The following is a 19,586-nucleotide window of genomic DNA, read 5'->3' on the forward strand; positions in this document are numbered from 1 at the left end:
TTGTGGCAAGAAAGAATACTTAGGATTCTGGTGTGTTTGATGATAGAAAAACTCCGAGGTGTCCTGCATGGCTGCCAAACCATCAGCTCTCCCGTTTGGGGGGATCTGATTAAAGAAGCAGCTCTGCATTGCAAGCACAGCCTGGCCACTCGAAATGGAGCATGCTTTTAAAAGGACTGGTTTGCAAACTCTGCTGAAAATATGCACATGATAAGCAGCTGTCTGTGTGGTTCCCCCCGTGTAGCTCCCTGCTTGCAGCAGGTTGAATTTCACTCTGCCCAGAAGTTACTCGAGGTGGATCTGACAGATTTGGCATGGTAATTTGTTTGCTTCCCTTTTAGATTAACAAAACCCAGTGGGGCCTTTTATTTATAGCAATGGGGCAGTTCCCTATGAGATCTGTATTCTGCCTTCAGCAGCAAGCTGGGCTGCCTAATGAATCCATAACTGTGCTGGTAGCTCCTGGTACTCCATGCGCACTGAAATATCTCCCAAGGACAAACCATGCTGCTGCCACAAGCATGGCACCGGCAAGGCAGCCTGGCTTGAGTTTGCTCCACTCTGTTTTAATCTAAATCACTGCTGCTTGGAAAGAAAACACCTCTAAAGTTCAGCTCACCTTGCTGTCTAAAGATAATGCAAACCCTCCTTCCCCAGCAGCTTTCCTAACACAGCCCTCTTGGCACTTTTAAGTCCTCTCAGGCCTCATAAAACAAAAGGTAAGCATTGCCTGGAAATACAGAACCCTGATCATAGAATTGTCAGGGCTGGAAGGGACCTCAAGGATCAGCTGGTTCCAATCTTGCCTTCCATGGGCAGGGACACTTCACACTACATCAGGTTGCTCAATGCCACATCCAGCCTGCCCTTAAAAACCTCCAGGGATGGGACTTCCACCTCCTCCCTGGGCAACCTGTGCCAGTGTCTCACCACCCTCATGGGGGAGAACTTCTTCCTAACATCCAACCTGAATCTCCCCACTTCTAGTTTTATTCCAGATCACTAACAGGAATGGCTGCTGCAAACAGAAGCCAGCAACAAGAAGTCAGTGAGGTTTTGTCTGCCTAAGGAGACATTAGGTTCTATTTTGCATTTATGTTCTATGTTAGGTGAAGCTTTTGTGCTGCTCTTTGTGTCCACACAAAGTCTGCACACTCGCTCTGGAACTGGAAGCCATGGCAAATTCTGCCTGTGCTTGTGCCAGATGTTACCTCTCAGGGAGAAGTCACTTATTGATCATTGGCTTTCCCTCCAGCAGAGCCTGTCTTCTGTCATTTATGATTTTGTCTTACAAACCTGCAGTGGATCACACCAAGGGCTCCAGCTGTGGAGTGTGGCAGCATTGAAAACAGAGACAGCTTCTGTAGCAAAAAGGCTTGCTTTTGTTGGTTATAGGAGAGGTTATCCTGCTTCCCACCACTGCACACTGGAGGAGAGTCAAACCCTTTGGCCTTCTGCACCTTTTCATTTAAAGCTTTTTAAAGAACTGTGTGCTGAAGGAGCTTCCTTAGACCTCAAGGCCATCACTGGAAGGGTTCTGTCACCTGCTGACCTAACAGAGTAATCCCTGCAAAACTCAACTTCCTTGTTGTTTGCCCAAGAGGACAAAGGCAATTTGAGCTAATTGAGAGTTGATCTCTACTGGACAAACTTGTTCAAACTGTATACCCCTTTTGAGTCACTTTTAATTGTACACTGCTGATGAGAACTCGATGTGCTACAGTCCTCAACCTTCTGACAGCTTTTGTTGCTCAGAGTCACTGTCAGCTCGGGCTCCCAGTGAAAGTTTCTGTGCGGCTCTGTGTCGGTACAATCTGTCACGTTTTCCTTTCCTCTGTCCTACAACCACATCACATTTCATCAGTCTGAGGAATTTTGACTGACTGCAAACATGAGCAACCTGTTGTAATTGAAACAGTTCCACATGTTTTCATTGCTGCTCCGTTTGAACTCCACAGCACAGCTCCAGGCAAGCCTTGGAACCTTTTATGCTCCAACAAGACCCCTCTTGGATTCAACCGTGCTGGAGTACAGGGACCCCGTCAGCAGATATGTAAGAAGGTTCTTCCACCACCTGCTCAGGTGAATGACAGTTTCAGCCTCTATCAACTTCACATTAATTGCATATTTCCATAACTGCCTGCTTTCATGTGGTTAACATTTTCCAGGAGGACCACCCCTGAAAAAAATGCATTCATTGTGACTGTTTGTTTGACTTGCACTTGGTGCCTTTCATGTAGAGCATTGCAGGTAAAACGCTGTGCAGAGCTCATCTATCGTCAATACACTTAAAGTGAATCACCCTTCCCCTTGTAGCTTGATGGAAAAAGGAAGGCATGCCTCTGAGAGATTGCCAGCTGCTTGCAGATGAGCTGCTGAAACAGCTTACAAAGTGGGAGAAAACTCCAGCTCTAAAGAGATGTTCAAGCACCAATGGCTGGTGCACAGTCCAAGGCATTTCTGACTCTGCACCACCAAAATCTGAGCATGGAAAGCTGCAACTCACAGTGGGACCTGGGAGTGTTGGCTGTGTCCAGGTGGCCAAGAAAGCCAATGGCATCCTGGCTTGGGTCAGAACCAGGGTGGGCAGCAGGGACTGGAGGTGACCATCCCCCTGTGCTCAGCACTGGGGAGGCCACACCTCGAGTGCTGTGTTCAGCTCTGGGCCCTCATTCCAGGAAAGACATTGAGGGATTGCAGCCTGTCCAGGTCAGAGCAGTGAGGCTGGAGAAGGGCCTGGAGCCCCTGGGCTAGAGGAGGGGCTGAGGGAGCTGGGAGTTTTCAGGCTGGAGAAGAGGAGTCTGAGGGAGACCTTCTTGCTCTCTACAGCTCCCTGAAGGGAGGTTGGAGTGAGGAGGGAGCAGCCTCTGCTCCTTAGTGGCAAGAGACAGGAGCAGAGGCAATGGTTCCATGCTGCCCCAGGGCAGGCTCAGGCTGTATCTCAGGCAGAATTTCTGCACTGGAAGGGATCTCAGATGTTGGAATGGTCTGCCCAGGGCAGTGCTGCAGTCACCATCCCTGGGGGTGTTCCAGCAGCCTGTAGAGCTGTGCTTAGGGACATGGTTTGGTGGTGACCCTGCAGTGCTGGGTGGAGGGTTGGCCTGGATGAGCTTGGAGGCCTCTGCCAACCGGATACATCCTGTGATCCTGTGATTTTGTTATTCTCACCCTCAGAGTTCTTACACAGAAATTAATGTGTCAGTAATTTTCAGTGAATTTTCAATGCCAGTAAGATAAGAGGAGGGAATTAAATGCTGCCTTTATCTGTGGATTAGATGGCAGTAGTCACAATACCAAGTTCAGCTGGAATTTACTGGCTGCTGCTTTATTGCTATCTTTTTCCTTCTAAATCAATCAATAGCCTAAATCTCAACCAGTTACAAGTATCAATATACAGCAGTTTGTGTGCTCAACCACAAGTACAGCTGAGAGCTATCCAGGGGAGATGTCTCCTTCTGAATGAGATCCTGTGTGTGGGACCTTCTTGAAGAGTGTAGATGGGCAGAGTGAGAAGACCTGCACCTTTTTATCAGTGATTCATCCAGACTAGATATGTAAGATGAAAGGAAATGGCCTTAGAACAAGAGGAAATGGCCTCAAGTTGTACCAGGGGAGGCTTAGGTTGGACCTCAGAAGAAACTTCCCGACAAAAAGAGTCCTCAGACACTTGCACAGACTGCCCAGGGAGGTGGTTGAATGCCCATCCCTGGAGGTGTTTGAGAGAGGCAGAGATGTGGTGCTGAGGGCCACGGTTCAGCCCCAGCCTTCGCAGAGTTACAGAATGGTTGGGCTGGATAAGCTTGAAGGGCTTTTCCAACCCAAACAATTCCCTGCTTCTGCACAGGCTGTCTGCATATGCAAAGCTAGGAACTGCAGGTTGCTGTGCTTGTCCCAGCCTGAAAGAGAAATATTTTATACTGCCTTCTGCATTTTGAATCCCAATAGGATCATCTTTCTGCTAAACAGGTCTATTCTGATGGGCAAATTACTGAGCAGGATGCTCCAAATAGCTGCATAATATGCAACAGCCTTTCACTGGAGTCATCTTAACAGTTGTGGCCACAATAGTGGTGCAAGCTCTGCTTTTGCCTTTCTCCTAGAAACCAGCAGGGAAGATCTGTTGCTGCCATGGCCAACTGCAGTGGCTGTGGGCCAGTTGCCTGCAGAGGACAGATGTGGAAAGAATGCCTCAGAGATTGCTGAGAGGTGTAACTCTAGTGCTCTTACATCTGCAAGTGAAAGGTGTATTCCCTCTGACTCAGGATTTGCTTCCAAATGCTAGCAGGCATGCAGAGGCATGGGGCCCTGGCTGAGCTTCCAGCCCTTGGGGCTGCTGAGCACAGCTGAGTGCTGACTCAACCCCCCCTAGCGCACAGGGAGCTGCCGCCTGGGCAACGTGGGGCACGGGCAGGAGGTGTGCGGCTGATGTCCCTGTGGCTTCTGGCTGTCCCCCGGAGCAGCTCTTGAAGGGGCCAGGGTGGTCTGTGGGACACAGGACTGCTCCTTGGCCATTCCCCTGCTGTCAGAGGGATTTGTCATCAGCCGAACGGCAGCGATAGGATCAGGCGGTGGCTGCGGAACAGATGGCAACGCTTGGAGCTTATCTGGGAAGACATAATCTAAGGACAGGATGGAATGCTCAGAAATGGGAGATTTGTCTGATAGACAGCAAGGAAACGATGCCCAAAGCTGATCCTTACTGCATTAAAGTGGCTCTGCCTTAATTGGTGTTTATTTTCTTTCAGATGGTTTCTTAAGTGACTGGAGTGGTTTGAATGTAGGCTAAGCAGGGGGCACTCCAGGAGTGCTGCAGGAAGGGTGAGGAGTGTGTGGCCCTGTATGAAGGGATGCCAGCTGGGCACGCTGCAGTGTCCCAGGCACAGTGCTGTCCTGGGCACAGCTGTCTGCCAGGAGCCAGCCAGCCAGGGCTCTGCTGCCAGCCTGCATTTACAGCTCTGCATTAGAGCGGGGAGAAGAGTGAGGAGGGAATCAAGCTCTTGCCTTTTCAAGTGCCCATATTCTGCTCGTGAGGACACTGGCAATGGAGTAGTCCTCCCACAAGCTGCTTGTCAGGAGACAGCAGCTTTGTCCGAGTGTCAGGAAGACTGCACCTCAAGCCAGCTGCAGGCTCTTGGTCTCAGCCCTGGTTGTTTGATTTACTCACTGTCTTTTTTTCCCTTATTCATTGAACACCAGACACTTGCAGGCTAATCCCAGGTGTTGGAGAAATCTCCTCAGAGTGAAGTTTCATCGTGAAAATGAGGAGACCAAAGCAAAGCGATCACTTGCAGCCTGTTGCAGCAAGAGGGGGAGGAATCATGGTGCTTCCTAAACTATGTGCACTGCTAAGTGTGGCTGGTACTAAAGAAGTGTCCTTTGCAATAGGGTAGGGCCTACTGCAAGTCCTTTGGCCTTCAGAGAAAGCAAGCAGTACATGCACAGAAGTTAAAGCTGGAGGATAAGGAGCTAAACTCAGCAGTGGGAGTAGGAAGACTGAGGAGAGTGGCTTTAGGATCATGAGTAGAAGACAAGGGACTGAGGACAAAGGCCTAAAAGCAGGGGTGGGGACAGAGAGAGTCCTGCAAAAGGGACTGAGAGTACAAACTAGAAGAGGGGAAGACAGCTTGGGGTGTGCAGTGGGCTCTGGAGGAGACCAGACCCATAAGGGCTGGACAGGGGTGGAGCCTTTCATGCAAGATTAAACCATTAAAAGGCTGCAGTGTTTCTAGATCTAAATCTGAAAAATGTTCATATAAACAACAGCTGCCCCCACCCCCCATCCCCAGCTTTCCTTTGCATGCCCCACCAATCTGCCTTAAGCCTTTTCTAGAAGGACCCACTCTTGTGAGAGAAGGATTCCTTCTACATGCTGAGACAATCTTTGACCTGCCTGCTGAGTCTGCCAAAAAGGTGCCAGTGAATTGTGGTACTTTTAAAGGTGTGAGTTGTCTGTGTGCACCAGAACTGAGCAATGGAGCTAGCCTTTCACAGAGCCTAGCTTCACCTCACAGCCGTTCCAACCTGCCCTCTGGGCTGAAAGGTTCTCTGCCCACTGGCAAAGAGCTGGAGAATGCATTTTCACCTCTTTTTCTGCCATCAAGGAGATCACTCTCTAGAAAAGTCCTGAAGACTGATGGTAGGTTGCCTTCAGGAAAGCTGCTCCACTCTTCCTGTCTGCATTCCAAGTCCTGGGTTAAGAAAGTGGGGGGCTGCAGCCTGAGGTGGGCCAAGGAGCACAGCCAGCAGGGTTGAAGGATGATCAGAGGGCTGGAGCACCTCTCCTATGAGGACAGACTGAAGGAGTTGGGGCTGTTCAGTCTGCAGAAGAGAAGGCTCCGAGGTGACCTAATTGTGGCCTTCCAGTATCTGCGGGGGGCCTACAGGAAGGCTGGGGAAGGACTTCTCAGGATGTCAGGTAGTGATAGGACTAGGGGGAATGGAATGAAGCTGGAGGTGGGGAGATTCAGGCTGGATGTGAGGAGGAAGTTCTTCACCATGAGAGTGGTGAGACCCTAGAATGGGTTGTCCAGGGAGGTGGTCGAGGCCCCGTCCCTGGGGGAGTTTAAGAGCAGGCTGGATGAGGCTCTGGCCAGGCTGATCTAGTGTGGGGTGTCCCTGCCCATGGCAGGGGGGTTGGAACTAGATGATCCTTGTGGTCCCTTCCAACCCTGTATGAAACTATGAAACTATGAAATGGGCGGCAACTGGAAGGGAGGAAGGTGCCTTGCAACTTTCTTTGGTGCAGCCAGGTTATTTGTATCCATCCTTATAAAATAAACAGGTTCTGAAACTTGCAAACCATGCAGCATCTTCAGCTTCCACTGCAACAGAAGCATTGCAGGTACAGGCCCTGGATGCAGCGTGTGGAGCACCTCCAAACCCAGGCATTCAAGGATGCTAAATTAAAATTAAAGGGCTCCTAATTATATGCCAGGGATCCATTACAACAGTGTTTATGGAATGAATAATTATTTTCCCTTTAAAGTCTTATCTGTAATTTTAAAATGCTGAATTACAAGGAGAGAAACCTCTCTGAGGTGTTCCTGGCCACTTGAGCAGCACTCTGGTGTTTTATGATGATGTCACTGCTTCTAATCACCTAATGCATTAGATCGTTATGTAAAGTGTTGAGCAGAGGTGGATTTATTGGGATGCCTTGGGGACCTGTAACCTTCTTGCCCCCACCCTCTCGTTGGGAGCTCTGCCGGCTGCTCAGTGCGTTTGCGTGAGGGGGGAGTGGCTGCAGGGCTGCCTGGCCCCGCACAGAGCAGGGAGCGGGGCGGGAGGACTGCTGCCGGCCCGGCGCTGGCACCGCTGACTGACGGCTGCCAGCGAGCATTCCTCAGTGCCTCTCCTCAGCCCTTCTGGTGCACGGAATCGCCGTGTTTGATTGGCACACGGGCAGCCACGGACGCACCTCTGCTCTGCTTGGCTCCTGTGTGCCCTCTCAGACAGCGAAGTAATGCAGCGGTAGCTGGAGCTAAGTCTGGGCTGGAGAGGAGAGGCTGAAATGCAGCTTCTTCTGGGCCCTTTCTACCATTGTGGCTCTGTCCTTGGGAACATGCAGCTGCAGGATCTTTTTGCCTGTTATGTTGGTTTGTGGGGGGGTTTTCACATGGAAAAGTACTAAGGTTCAAGATCGTTGAGAATCATAGTATCATAGTATCATTCAGGGTTGGAAGGGACCACAAGGATCATCTAGTTCCTGCCATGGGCAGGGACACCCCACACTAGATCAGGCTGGCCAGAGCCTCATCCAGCCTGGGCTTAAACACCTCCAGGGACAGGGCCTTGACCACCTCCCTGGACAACCCATTCCAGGGTTTCACCACTCTCATGGTGAAGAACTTCCTCCTCACATCTAGCCTGAATCTCCCCACCTCCAGCTTCATTCCATTCCCCCTAGTCCTATCACTACCTGAGATCCTGATCATGGAATTGTTTGGGCTGGAAAAGACCTCTAAGATCATCAAGTCAAACCTTCACCCTGAGATCACCATGGCTTTGGACCATGGACCATCTGATAATTCCATTAAAAGAATGTAATCGTGGGGTTTTCCCCCCAAGGTGCAAATGTGTGTCCCTCCAAAGCAAGCTCTGCTCTCAACAGCAAGGCAGTGCATTTGCTTCTCAAGAGCAAAGTGCAGCTCTGAGCATCCTCCCTGGCATAGGCTGCCCAGGGAGGTGGTGGAGTCCTCATCTCTAGAAGCATTCAAGAAACCTGTGGCCATGGCACTTGGGACATGGTTTAGTGGCCAAGGTAGTCTTGGGTTGATGATTGGACTGGATGACCTTATAGGGCTTTTCCAGCCCAATCAATGCTGTGGTTTTATGGTAGACCTTTGGATGAATTAGTGAAAGATTCTCTTTGTTCTGAATCCCAAACCCAAAACCCTCTGCCACATCATTACTGTTCGTGTTCTTACTCCTCCTCCACTCTCCTCAGAAGGGTTGTGTGCCCTTCCCAGCATGCAGGGCAAGGTGCTGCTGTTAAACACAAAGACTTGAGCTGGGTGTTGGACAGAGGTTGCTGAAGTGGTGTGACTTCACACACAGAGCTTGCCAGAGCAGAGCTCCTTTGGAAGCATTCACCCAGGAGCTGAGAAAGCAGGGGATCATTAGCATCAGGGGAGACCTGCTTCCAGCCAGGACTGCTTTTTAGGCACCACTGCAGTGTAGTGCTCCACTCTCCGACACAATGCCTTCTCACCCAGGTCCAGGGCAGCCTTTGACAAGCTCCACTAAAGCTCTGTGTCCCTGCAGGTGCCTGGTTTGTGCAGGACTGACTGCCCCTGGGCAAGCAGGCTGCTGTAGCATTGCACCGCAATCTGCAGAGTGAGAATTCCATCCTGAACGGGGCCCTGAATCACAGCTGAACTGATGCCTCAGCTCCATCAGGACAGTTCCCAATCCTGTCTGCTGCCAACTGGATGGAACTGAAGGGCAGAGTGAGCAAAGAGCTTTTATGATCCTTTTATAGAGCACCCTAGAAGTGGGATCTGTAATTACATTGGTACATAGTGTGTCAGCAAACATGGATAAACAGTAATGATGCCATGGCTCGGTACTCAGAGGCTCTTTTATATTCATAAGGTCACCCATTAGGCATTCAATGCTGCCTTTAGATGAAATGCCCACTGATGTCAGCCAGATTCTCCACATGAGCAGGATCCATCTCTATGGGAGCAAGTTCAGTGGCAGCATTCTGACTAAAGCAGCACCTTCTGGAGAAGACTTTGAAGAGTCATTTCCTGTCATCTTGTGAAAACCATCAAAACCAAAGGCTTTCCTATTTTACCGTGGCACTGATAAAGGAGAATTTCAGTTGCTGCACATGAAAAGATTCCTCTGGTCATGATTCTTGACCTGCTTTAGAAACAAGGAATGAAGGCACCTATTTAAGGGAACTAGACTATTTTTGCAGTGAAAGAGGCTGAAGAGCTCAGGCAAAGTTCAGAATGTCTTTGCTTCAGTCCTATGTTGGAGGTGATTGTTTTGTCTTAAACCAGCTGCACAGCAGCTCTCCGATTCAGCCAGATGCTTTGGTGCCTGGGCAGGGGGGAAACCAAATTAGGTGACATAATTGCTAGAGAATAAAATCCCAGGAAGAGAAAGCACAAGGAATCTGTCAGAGGTTTGGGCCAAACTTTCTGCTGAGCCTCCTGGGAGACATTGCTTGGAGCATGGGGAGAGGGGCCCCTGCCACACCACAGCTGGCTGCTGGGTGGCCCAGAGTGCCGTAAGTCCTCCAGTTCTCTGCTGTGTCCCACCCATGGGACAGCTCTTGGCGAGCAGGAGCACAGCACAGTGGTGCTGGACTAAGTTGCTTGTGCCAAGGCTATTCCCACACGCCAGCTAATCTGACTTTGATATTGCTGCCTTTAGAAGCTGAGCCCACGTAAAGACCATTGTGGTGGTGTGCTGTGTAACCGATCATTTGCCCTCAGAAGGTGACTTTTTACCTGCTGTAGCAGCTGTGCAGATCCCCTGCAGTCTGAGGGGCTTTGGGTGGGCATCAAGTGCAGAGGCAATGCAGATATGCCATGCTGATGGGCAAACCTTCAAGGGTGAGTTCTGAACAACACATCTCCACCCTTGAGCATCCATAAGAAGTCAGCCTCATGGTTCCTTTGAAGGTCATCACTTGCTCCCTCTCCATCAACTCTCCCCAGTCACTGGTGGTTATCTCCTTCTGGAGTGGTCCTCACAAATCTCTTCCTCAGGTCTTGACCAAGACCCTGAATTTAAGGTTTGTTTTTTTCTGCACAATCTTTGCAGGCTGGATGATGTTTCATCTCTTTGCCAAGCTACTTTTTCTCCATTAGTCTTGAGAGTCTTCCTGGGGCCCCCTCTTCCACTTGATTTTTCTGTATAGGGAAAATCTGGAGCTCAGCTTGTCAACTCAGACCAGAACGTGGCTTGGCAATCTGTAATCCATTTGTGCAAAAATGGTTTGGTTTCCTCCCTGAAGAGCTTTGTGCTTCTGACTTTTCTCCCACTTCCATCCAGTACCCTCAAGGAAGAGCTAACTGAGCAGGTCAGACAGCCCTTGGCTTCCTGTCTTCAAGTGCACAGCTTCCTTTTATGGTTCAGAACCAAAGAGCCTGATAAGGAAAGGCTGCTCTGAGTCAGATTTAGAGCAAATGTCAGCCATATCCAATGGTCCAGTAATGGGATGTAGTGTTTTGGTGGTGCCCCTCACCTTTCATAGTGTGGAATTGAGATGTCCTTCCTACTCCTCTGGGCTTCCTCCCATGCTGGTATAAAGATAGAATAGAATAGAATAGAATAGAATAGAATAGAATAGAATAGAATAGAATAGAATAGAATAGAATAGAATAGAATAGAATAGAATAGAATAGAATAGAATAGAATAGAAGCATCCAAAAGATGAGTGACCCCACCAAAGGGGCATGTCTAAGTTAGGCATGAAGAATCACATGTCAGCACCTAGCCCTATCAACTAACTCTAGGGGAAGCCTAAATTAGCCTGATTAGCCTCAATTAGTCATGTGAAGGGGAGCTGTTTGAAGATGGGGTGATCTGCACTGGAAATGCCCAGCTCCTCTTTCACATCAGTACTGGCCAGCTAACAGACCTTACATGCTCAGATGTGGTCCTGAAAGAGAGGGAGGGAAGCACAAAGACCAGATGTATGAAACTCACAGTTACAGAATGGTCTGGGTTGGAAGGGAACTTCAAAGCTCATCCAGTCCACCCCCCTGCACTCAGCAGGGACATCCTCCACTAGATCAGGTTGCCCAGAGCCCTGTCCAGCCTCACCTTGAATATCTCCAGGGATAGGTCCTCAACCACCTCCCTGGGCAACCTGTGGCAGTGTTCCTGCAGCCTCCTGGTGCAGAACTTGTTCCTCACATCCAATCTCAATCTGCTCTGCTCTAGTTTGAATCCATTGCCTCTGGTCCTGTCCCTGCAGGCCTTTGCAAACAGGCCCTCTGCAGCCTTCTTGTAGCCTCCTTCAGGCACTGGCAGGCTGCTCTAGGGTCTCCCTGAAGCCTTCTCTTCTCCAGGCTGAACACCCTCAGTAGAGGTGCTCCAGCCCCCTGATCATTTTTGTGGCCCTCCTCTGGACCCTCTCCTTCCTGAATTGTGAGTGCTGGGGAGAAAGACCACAGCAAATCACTGCTCAGTGCTTCCAACACAACAGCCAGGGGTCATCAAAGGAAGCTCACAAGTAGCAGTTTCACAATGCAGGGATTCTTCACCTAACTTGTAACTAAACCATGAGGCTGCTTAGCACAGGATGTTGTAGACCATCAAAGTGGATGGGAGGTGAAAGGGAAGAGAAATTCTCTGAGGGATTCCAGCATAGAAACCACCTCTGGCTCAGCAAGTCCCTGAACCACAAATGGTTGGAGACTGCCTGGGGAAGTATCACCATATCCTTGCCCTGTGCTTACTGCCCTTCCTTGGCGCCTGGCTGTTGGCACCTTGTGAGCTTGGATGTGCCTTGGGGCTGGCAAAAGCTCCTTCTTACCTTGGGTGTCCTTGTGCCTGATGTTGTGCAGAAAAGCCCTGAAACACTCTCTGGGTTTCCATCTGCTCCCTCAAAAATGTGCCCAAATTTGTCTGATCAAAGTTCTAAGAGTTTCTGGTCTGACTCTCCTCTGGCTGGGTTTGCTGTGGTGTGTGGGAACCTTAGGAGCTTCGCTGCTGCATACTATTATTGTAAAGAAATTATGTTGGCTAGATGGAAAAAGTAAAGATGCTGTAGGGGAGCTGTAAGTCAAGAAGTCACAGAATCACAGAAAGCATCTGGTTGGCACAGCCCTCCAAGCTCACCCCGTCCAACCCTTCACCCAGCACTGCAGGGTCACCACCAAACCAGGTCCCTAAGCACAGCTCCACAGGCTGCTGGAGCACCCCCAGGGATGGTGACTGCAGCACTGCCCTGGGCAGACCATTCCAACATCTGAGATCCCTCCCAGTGCAGAAATAGTTCCTGAGCTCCAGCCTGAGCCTGCCCTGGGGCAGCTTGGAACCATTGCCTCTGCTCCTGTCTCTTGCCACCAAGGAGCAGAGGCTGCCCCTTCCTCACTCCAACCTCCCTTCAGGGAGCTGTAGAGAGCAAGGAGGTCTCCCTCAGCCTCCTCTTCTCCAGCCTGAACACCCCCAGCTCCCTCAGCCTCTCCAGGCCCTGCTCCATCCTCACTGCCTTCCTGCAGTGTGGGCCCAGAGCTGAGCACAGTACTCAAGGTGTGGCCTCCCCAGTGCTGAGCACAGGGGGATGGTCACCTCCTGGCCCTGCTGCCCACCCTGGTTCTGATCCAAGCCAGGATGCCATTAAGTGACTCTGAACCAGGCCCTGCACCACCACTTTGTGATTGGATATTTATCTTTGTACAAAATACTGAGTTCTGCTGTCACTGAGAAGCCATGGCACTAAAGCCCCACATCTCGTCCAGTGTCAGGCAGGAGGGAGACCTGGCCCTGTAGCTGCTGGAAAGCGGAGGAGAAAAGGGCCTGCTCATCTCCAGTGGAATGCCAAACCTCCTTCTGCTGCAGTTTGAAATTGCAGAGCTCTCAGCCATGTGCAGCAGGGATTTGTGATAGAGGCAGCAACTCATCCTGAACGCAGCCACGACGCTGCGCCTCTCCTACAGAGCTGTCTGGAGCGTGTAGACATGCTGATATGTCTGCTCCACAAAACCCAGCTACCCAGACACACTGTAAAGTTTACATGATCACCAGAGTGAGAGGGATAAAGCTGGAGGAGAAGAAAAGGAGAAGCAAATTAATGCACTAAAGGCTGGGATTTAACAGACGGGTCCCCAGTAAAGTAAATGTGAAACAACAGGTGTCACTGACTCTTATCAGCCTGCCTAATTAACACCTGCTGTAGCCCACAGTACTTGGGAAGAGGCTGTTGGAGTGTGTCTGTGTCTAAAGATAAAGATAGGCTGTGGAGAAGTTACTGAGTGGTGAGAGGTTGGGTGAACAGAGAGGCTTGGGGGCGAGGGGGAGGCTGAGTTTGCCGGGTGGGCGTTAGCTGCGGCTGGGAGAAAGCTGAAGGAAAGGCAACTCTGATGAGACTGCAAGGTAGGGAAATATTGCTATGGCAACACAACTTCTTCCCTGGGAGGAAAAAGGAGTGCAGAGATTGGGAAATTCAAAGGAAGCATACAGGCAGGAGAAGGAAAGACTGAACCTAGTTTCAAAGGAAGTAAAACACTGTAGTATCGACTGACATCATCATCCTCTCCACCAGCAGGCTTGCCAACCCCACTAAGCTGTGTGGTGTGCTGGACTCACTGGAGGGCAGGGATCCATCCAAAGGGACCTCAACAGGCTTGAGAAATGGGCCAGTGCCAGCTGCATCAGGTTCAACAAGTCAAAGTGCAAGGTCCTACACCTAGGTTGGGCCAATCCCAGGCACAAATATAAACTGGGTTCAGAGTGGGCTGAGAGTCCTTGAAGAGAAGGACTTGGGAGTGTTGACAGAGGAGAAGCTCCCCAGGAGCCAGCAGTGCCCTCCTGCAGCCCAGCAGGCAGCTGTGTACTGGGCTGCAACCAGAGGAGTGGATCGAGCAGGGCAAGAGAAGGGATTCTGCCCCTTGGCTCTCCTCTGCTGAGACCTCACCTAGAATCCCACCTCCAGTTCTGGTGTCCCCAGCAGAAGAAGGACACAGAGCTGCTGGAGTGAGGCCACAAAAATGATCCAAGGGCTGGAGCAGCATTACTGTGAGGACAGGATGAGGGAGCTGGGGGTGTTCAGCCTGGAGAAGAGAAGGCTCTAGGGGACCTTAGAGCTGCTTTCTAGTACCTGAAGGGATCCTGCAGGAAGGCTGCAGAGGGACTTTTGACAAGAGTGCCCACTGATAGGACATGGGGAAATGGATTGAAATTGAAGGAGAATAAGTTTAGACTGGATCTTAGGAAGAAATTCTTCACTATGAGGGTGGCAAGGCTCTGGAATGGATTGTCCAGAGAGGCTGTGGATGCCTCCTCCCTGGAGATGTTCAAGGTGAGGTTGGATGGGGCCTTGAGCAGCCTGGGCTAGTTGAGAGGTGTCTCTTCCCAAGGCAGGGGGGTTGGATTAGATGATCTCTAAGGCCTCTTCTAGCCTAAACCATTCCAGGACTCTCTGATTCTATGAAATTGCTGCTATCCAGACTTTATAGCTCCTGCCACTGGAAATCTCAGGCATGGAAGAGTGAAGCTGCCCAGAATGAGCAGGCTGCTGCTGCTGCTGCTGCCAACAGCCATGAGCCCTTGCACAAGAGCCCAGGCTAAGGCAAGGACTTGGTGCCATGTAGGACGTGTGGCACAGAGACGTTGACAGAAGCAGAGCCTTCAAACTACTGCAGTGTGTGGTGCTGCTCAGAGTCACTTCTCTGGTCTTTACATGGTGCTGAATTGGAGCTGATCTGAGCAAAGGAGTGCCCCAGCTTTCTTTAGAGCTAGACCCACTGCTTTCTCCAGCCCTCTAGACTGTTCCCTACCCAGTATGTATTTTGAAAGTGCAAGTGCTGCCTTCTTACTAAACTTGGGTCAAAATTCCCTTGCTTCACTTGAGAGCCTGCCTGAAGGTGCCTGGACAGCTTTTCTTTGAGCAGAGAGAGCCTGTCCTGAGAAGCAGCTTGTCAGTGTTAACAGCGAGTATCATAGTATCAGTCAGGGTTGGAAGGGACCACAAGGATCATCTAGTTCCAACCCCCCTGCCATGGGCAGGGACACCCCACACTAGATCAGCCTGGCCAGAGCCTCATCCAGCCTGGTCTTAAACACCTCCAGGGACGGGGCCCCAACCACCTCCCTGGACAACCCATTCCAGGGCTTCACCATTCTCATGGTGAAGAACTTCCTCCTCACATCCAGCCTGAATCTCCCCACCTCCAGCTTCATTCCATTCCCCCTAGTCCTATCACTACCTGACATCCTGAGAAGTCCCTCCCCAGCCTTCCTGTAGGCCCCCTTCAGATACTGGAAGGCCACAACTAGGTCACCTCGGAGCCTTCTCCAGACTGAACAGCCCCAACTCCTTCAGTCTGTCCTCATAGGAGAGGTGCTCCAGCCCTCTGCTCATCCTCATGGCCCTTCTCTGGCCACGCTCCAGCCTGTCCCCTGGACTACCTCACAGAAGGTCACATTTGTGTTTCCTGGGCAAAATCTCATCCCAGAAGACCGGAACCACATGGGGAGAAGTCTCCTCTTTGTCAGGTTGGGAACGTCTCCAGGATTCACAGCGCTCGAGGGCTTTCTCTGGCCAGGGAGCCATACTGTCTGGCTCCCCTTATTAGCTTTTTCTTTCCTCCTATTCTTTAATTTGGCTTCTTTCTTTGTTTTCTTGCTGCATACCACAGGGTACCCTTTGATGTGACGGGCATCTAGCTCAGCACCCCAAGGATCTATAAAGCTATCGGTGGACTGCTCTGCTCTAAGTGCCATCTGACAGGATACTCCAGTAAGAGAGCTTTGGAGTGGCTTGGCATCCTCGTGCCCATTTCAGAGCTTCTCATGGTTATTCACACCAGCTTTTCCTTGAGCCCTCTTTGTCTGTGACCTTTGAAAGGCTCCATGAGGGATTTCTTTTCAAACAAGCCCAGCACTGCAGTTAACATGCCCATATAAAATTATAGGGTCACAAAGCCACACGTTAATGCTCTGCTAAATTTGGGCCCGAAGGGATGTATGGATTATACCTGGTCACCCCTGAGAGCTTCTGCATCTCAAATACAATTTAGAAGATTATCCCTTGACTCACACACATGGTTGGACCTGGTGGCTGTTTCCCCAGCAGCCTTTGGTGTGCTCTGCAGCACTTTCTCTTCATCAGGACCAGAGTCCTGCTGAGTAAAAGTGTGGAGAGAGAAGGAAAGAGAAGTTCTTTAGAGTTCCTGGTCTTCAGGCTGCATTTAGTGGTCTGGGTTTCTCTGCAACTATCTTCTTTAAAATAAATAGTCCTGCTGAGCTCATCAGCATAAAATAGGATCAGCTTTTGGCTGACTTCTGTTTAAAGTGGCTTGGGTTTGTTTTGTGGGGTTTTGTTCTTTAATGAAATATAAGATCACAGCATCACAGAATGGGCTGGGCTGGAAGGGACCTCCAAAGGTCATCCAGTCCAACCCCCTCTGCAGTCAGCAGGGACATCCTCCACTAGAGCAGGTTGCCCAGAGCCCTCTCCAGCCTCACCTTGAATATCTCCAAGGGTGGGGCCTCAACCACCTCCCTGGGCAACCTGCTGCAGTGTTCCAGGTGCAGAACTTGTTCCTCACATCCAATCTCAATCTGCTCTGCTCTAGTTCGGGGCCATTACTCCTGGTCCTGTCCCTGCAGGCCTTTGCAAACAATCCCTCTGCAGCCTTCCTGTAGCCACTTCAGGTACTGCCAGGCTGCTCTAAGGTATCACTGGAGCCTTCTCTTCTCCAGGCTGAAGAACCCCAGCTCCCTCAGCCTGTAGCAGAGGTGCTCCAGCCCCCTGCTCTTGAGGTATTTATTCCTCTCCAGGAACTCTAAGTAAAATGCCAGGATTTCAGCATTTTCTCTTCAATGCAGGATGTATCTTTGCCCAGTGTTGCCTTTTATTGTAGGAAAGGTTACCTCCTGAATGTTTACTTTCACATCTTTCCTTGCAGGTAGATAGAATTTCAGGGCTGTCATTTGAAGGATGCACTGGGGTTGCACTATCTGCACCTGACTTCATTACACATCAATATTATTCATGTGAGACACACAAGACCTCAAGCCCTGGATCAAGTGGCAGGAGGAGGGGGTGTGTTGGGGGGGGTTTCATGTGCTCTGGAGCTGTCTTCTGAAATCCAGCTGCATGCCTAACCCAGTGGTGCTACCTTCAACAGCTGGTTGGAAACCAGCCTGGCCACAATTAAATCAAACACTTAGCAACCTAGCCACCAGGTTTTTGCATCCTTCCACCTGACAGTACCTGAAGGGAGGTTGGAGTGAGGAGGGGGCAGCCTCTGCTCCTTGAGACAGGAGCAGAGGCAATGGTTCCAAGCTGCTCCAGGGGAGGCTCAGGCTGGAGCTCAGGAAATATTCCTGCACTGGAAGGGTTCTCACATGTTGGAATGGTCTGCCCAGGGCAGTGCTGCAGTCACCATCCCTGGGGGTGTTCCAGCAGCCTGTGGAGCTGTGCTTAGGGACATGGTTTGGTGGTGACCCTGCAGTGCTGGGTGGAGGGCTGGCCTGGCTGAGCTCGGAGGGCTCTGCCAACCGGATACATCCTGTGATCCTGTAAGCTCTAATTACTCTGCCTCAGAATTCCACTGCAGCAGGGTGCAGAGTCAGTTTGCAAATGTTGTTCTTTCTTTTAATTTTGCCTAATGTAAAAAGGAAAATATTTCAGATAATAGCAACGTTTGGGGGGGGGGGAGGGAGGGGGAAAGAAAGAAAGAAAAGGCCCTGAAAAAGGCCTGAAAAAGCAGCGTTTCTGCACCACAAATTGCTGATACCAGAACTTGTGGGGAGCAGCTTCTTTTATGAATAATGATTATGCTTGTGCCTAAGAAATGGGCAAGCTGCCTAGAAATGGGCTGAAAGAATGAGCTATTAAATTGAAATATTAAACTGAATAACTGAATTAAAAGCGAATCCTTGTAAAGCCCGCCCTAAAACCGGGAGGAGCTGCAAGCCTGCTGCTTGGAACACATTTCCCCCCCCCATCTGTTGTTTTATTTGTGTCTGCCTAAATACAATTGCCTGATGTAAGTAAACACTTGACTGATAGGCTGGGTGCTTTGAAATCTGCCTATGCACCACGGAATGCCGAACAATTAAAACTCCATTTCACTCCGGTTTGATGACATGGAAATGCTTTGCAATATTCATTATTTTCCCAGCACCACCACCACCACCCCACCCTATTCTGTTTGCTCAGTGCATATTTCACAGTCACCTTTTTTTTGGAATGCATATCACCCTTGATTGGCCTGGGAGATGAGGGGGACTTGGAAATTCCTTGCACTGAAACGATTGCCTTAGAAAGATTATTTGTGCCACAGCTCTTCCCCCCCGCGGATTGTTCTCTAAATGTGGTGTGCCCTTATTGAAGAGAAGGGGGGAAGGGGGGAAGGGGGAAAAAAAGAAGCTGCTGCAAACCCCCCCCTTTATCAGCCCAGCACAAGGAATATGCTTACATGGTTGATGGGCATGTCTAAGAAGGCTTGTTGGTTGTAACTGGTCCCTAAAGAAATGTTCCCGTCTTTCCTGCTCTGGATTTCTCTCTTGCTTGCGTGAGCCCCTTCCCTTCCCTTCCCTTCCCTTCCCTTCCCTTCCCTTCCCTTCCCTTCCCTTCCCTTCCCTTCCCTTCCCTTCCCTTCCCTTCCCTTCCCTTCCCTTCCCTTCCCTTCCCTTCCCTTCCCTTCCCTTCCCTTCCCTTCCCTTCCCTTCCCTTCCCTTCCCTTCCCTTCCCTTCCCTTCCCTTCCCTTCCCTTCCCTTCCCTTCCCTTCCCTTCCCTTCCCTTCCCTTCCCTTCCCTTCCCTTCCCTTCCCTCCTCCTCCCTCCACTTGATATTTTTTTCCCCTTTTTACTGTTTCCTGGACTTCTGATGAGACAATGTAAATCTGATGGGTTAATACTGCAAATGTTTTCCAGCTGACCATTTTCAGCCTGATAAAACTTCTGTCTAGCTTTAAGTGACTACCTGCAGTTGAGGTGGTGTGGAATACAGGTGACAAAATTCAGCCCTTTGCTGGATGTGTAGAGCCTCTCCTGAAAACTGAGGACACTTCTTGTCCCTTCCTTCTCTGCAGGCTGCTTATAATCACCTTGCTTCTGAACATCCAGCAGGAGCAAAGTCTGGGCACTTGATTCTTTTTGTTTATGCCAGTGGAAAGAATAGAATCACAGAATGTTAGGGGCTGGAAGGGACCTCCAGAGATCATCCAGTCCAAGCCCCCTGCCAGAGCAGCATCACTCAGGGCAGGGCACACAGGAACACAGCCAGAAGGATTTTGAAAGTCCCCAGAGAAGGAGACTCCACAACCTCTCTGGGCAGCCTGCTGCAGGCCTCCAGCAGCCTCACACCAAAGAAGTTTCTCCTTATGTTGAGGTGGAACCTCCTGGGTTCCAGCTTGGACCTGTTGTGCTTTGTCCTGTCCCTGGGCAC

At 50.4% G+C, this 19,586-nt stretch overlaps 1 protein-coding gene across 1 annotated transcript in view; it reads left to right on the plus strand.

Moving 5' to 3' along the window:
• WDPCP (WD repeat containing planar cell polarity effector) overlaps nucleotides 1–19,586 on the plus strand; it is a 180,889-nt gene that overhangs the window by 90,030 nt on the left and 71,273 nt on the right. The window contains exon 13 of the mRNA XM_068153001.1: nucleotides 1,959–2,082. Coding sequence (XP_068009102.1) covers nucleotides 1,959–2,082 — 124 coding nt within the window. The remainder of the gene's footprint in view (nucleotides 1–1,958; nucleotides 2,083–19,586) is intronic.

The sequence above is a fragment of the Melanerpes formicivorus genome, unplaced genomic scaffold (assembly GCF_026170545.1).
Source record: "Melanerpes formicivorus ecotype bairdi unplaced genomic scaffold, bMelFor1.0.p_v2 SCAF_25, whole genome shotgun sequence".
NCBI lineage: Eukaryota > Metazoa > Chordata > Aves > Piciformes > Picidae > Melanerpes > Melanerpes formicivorus.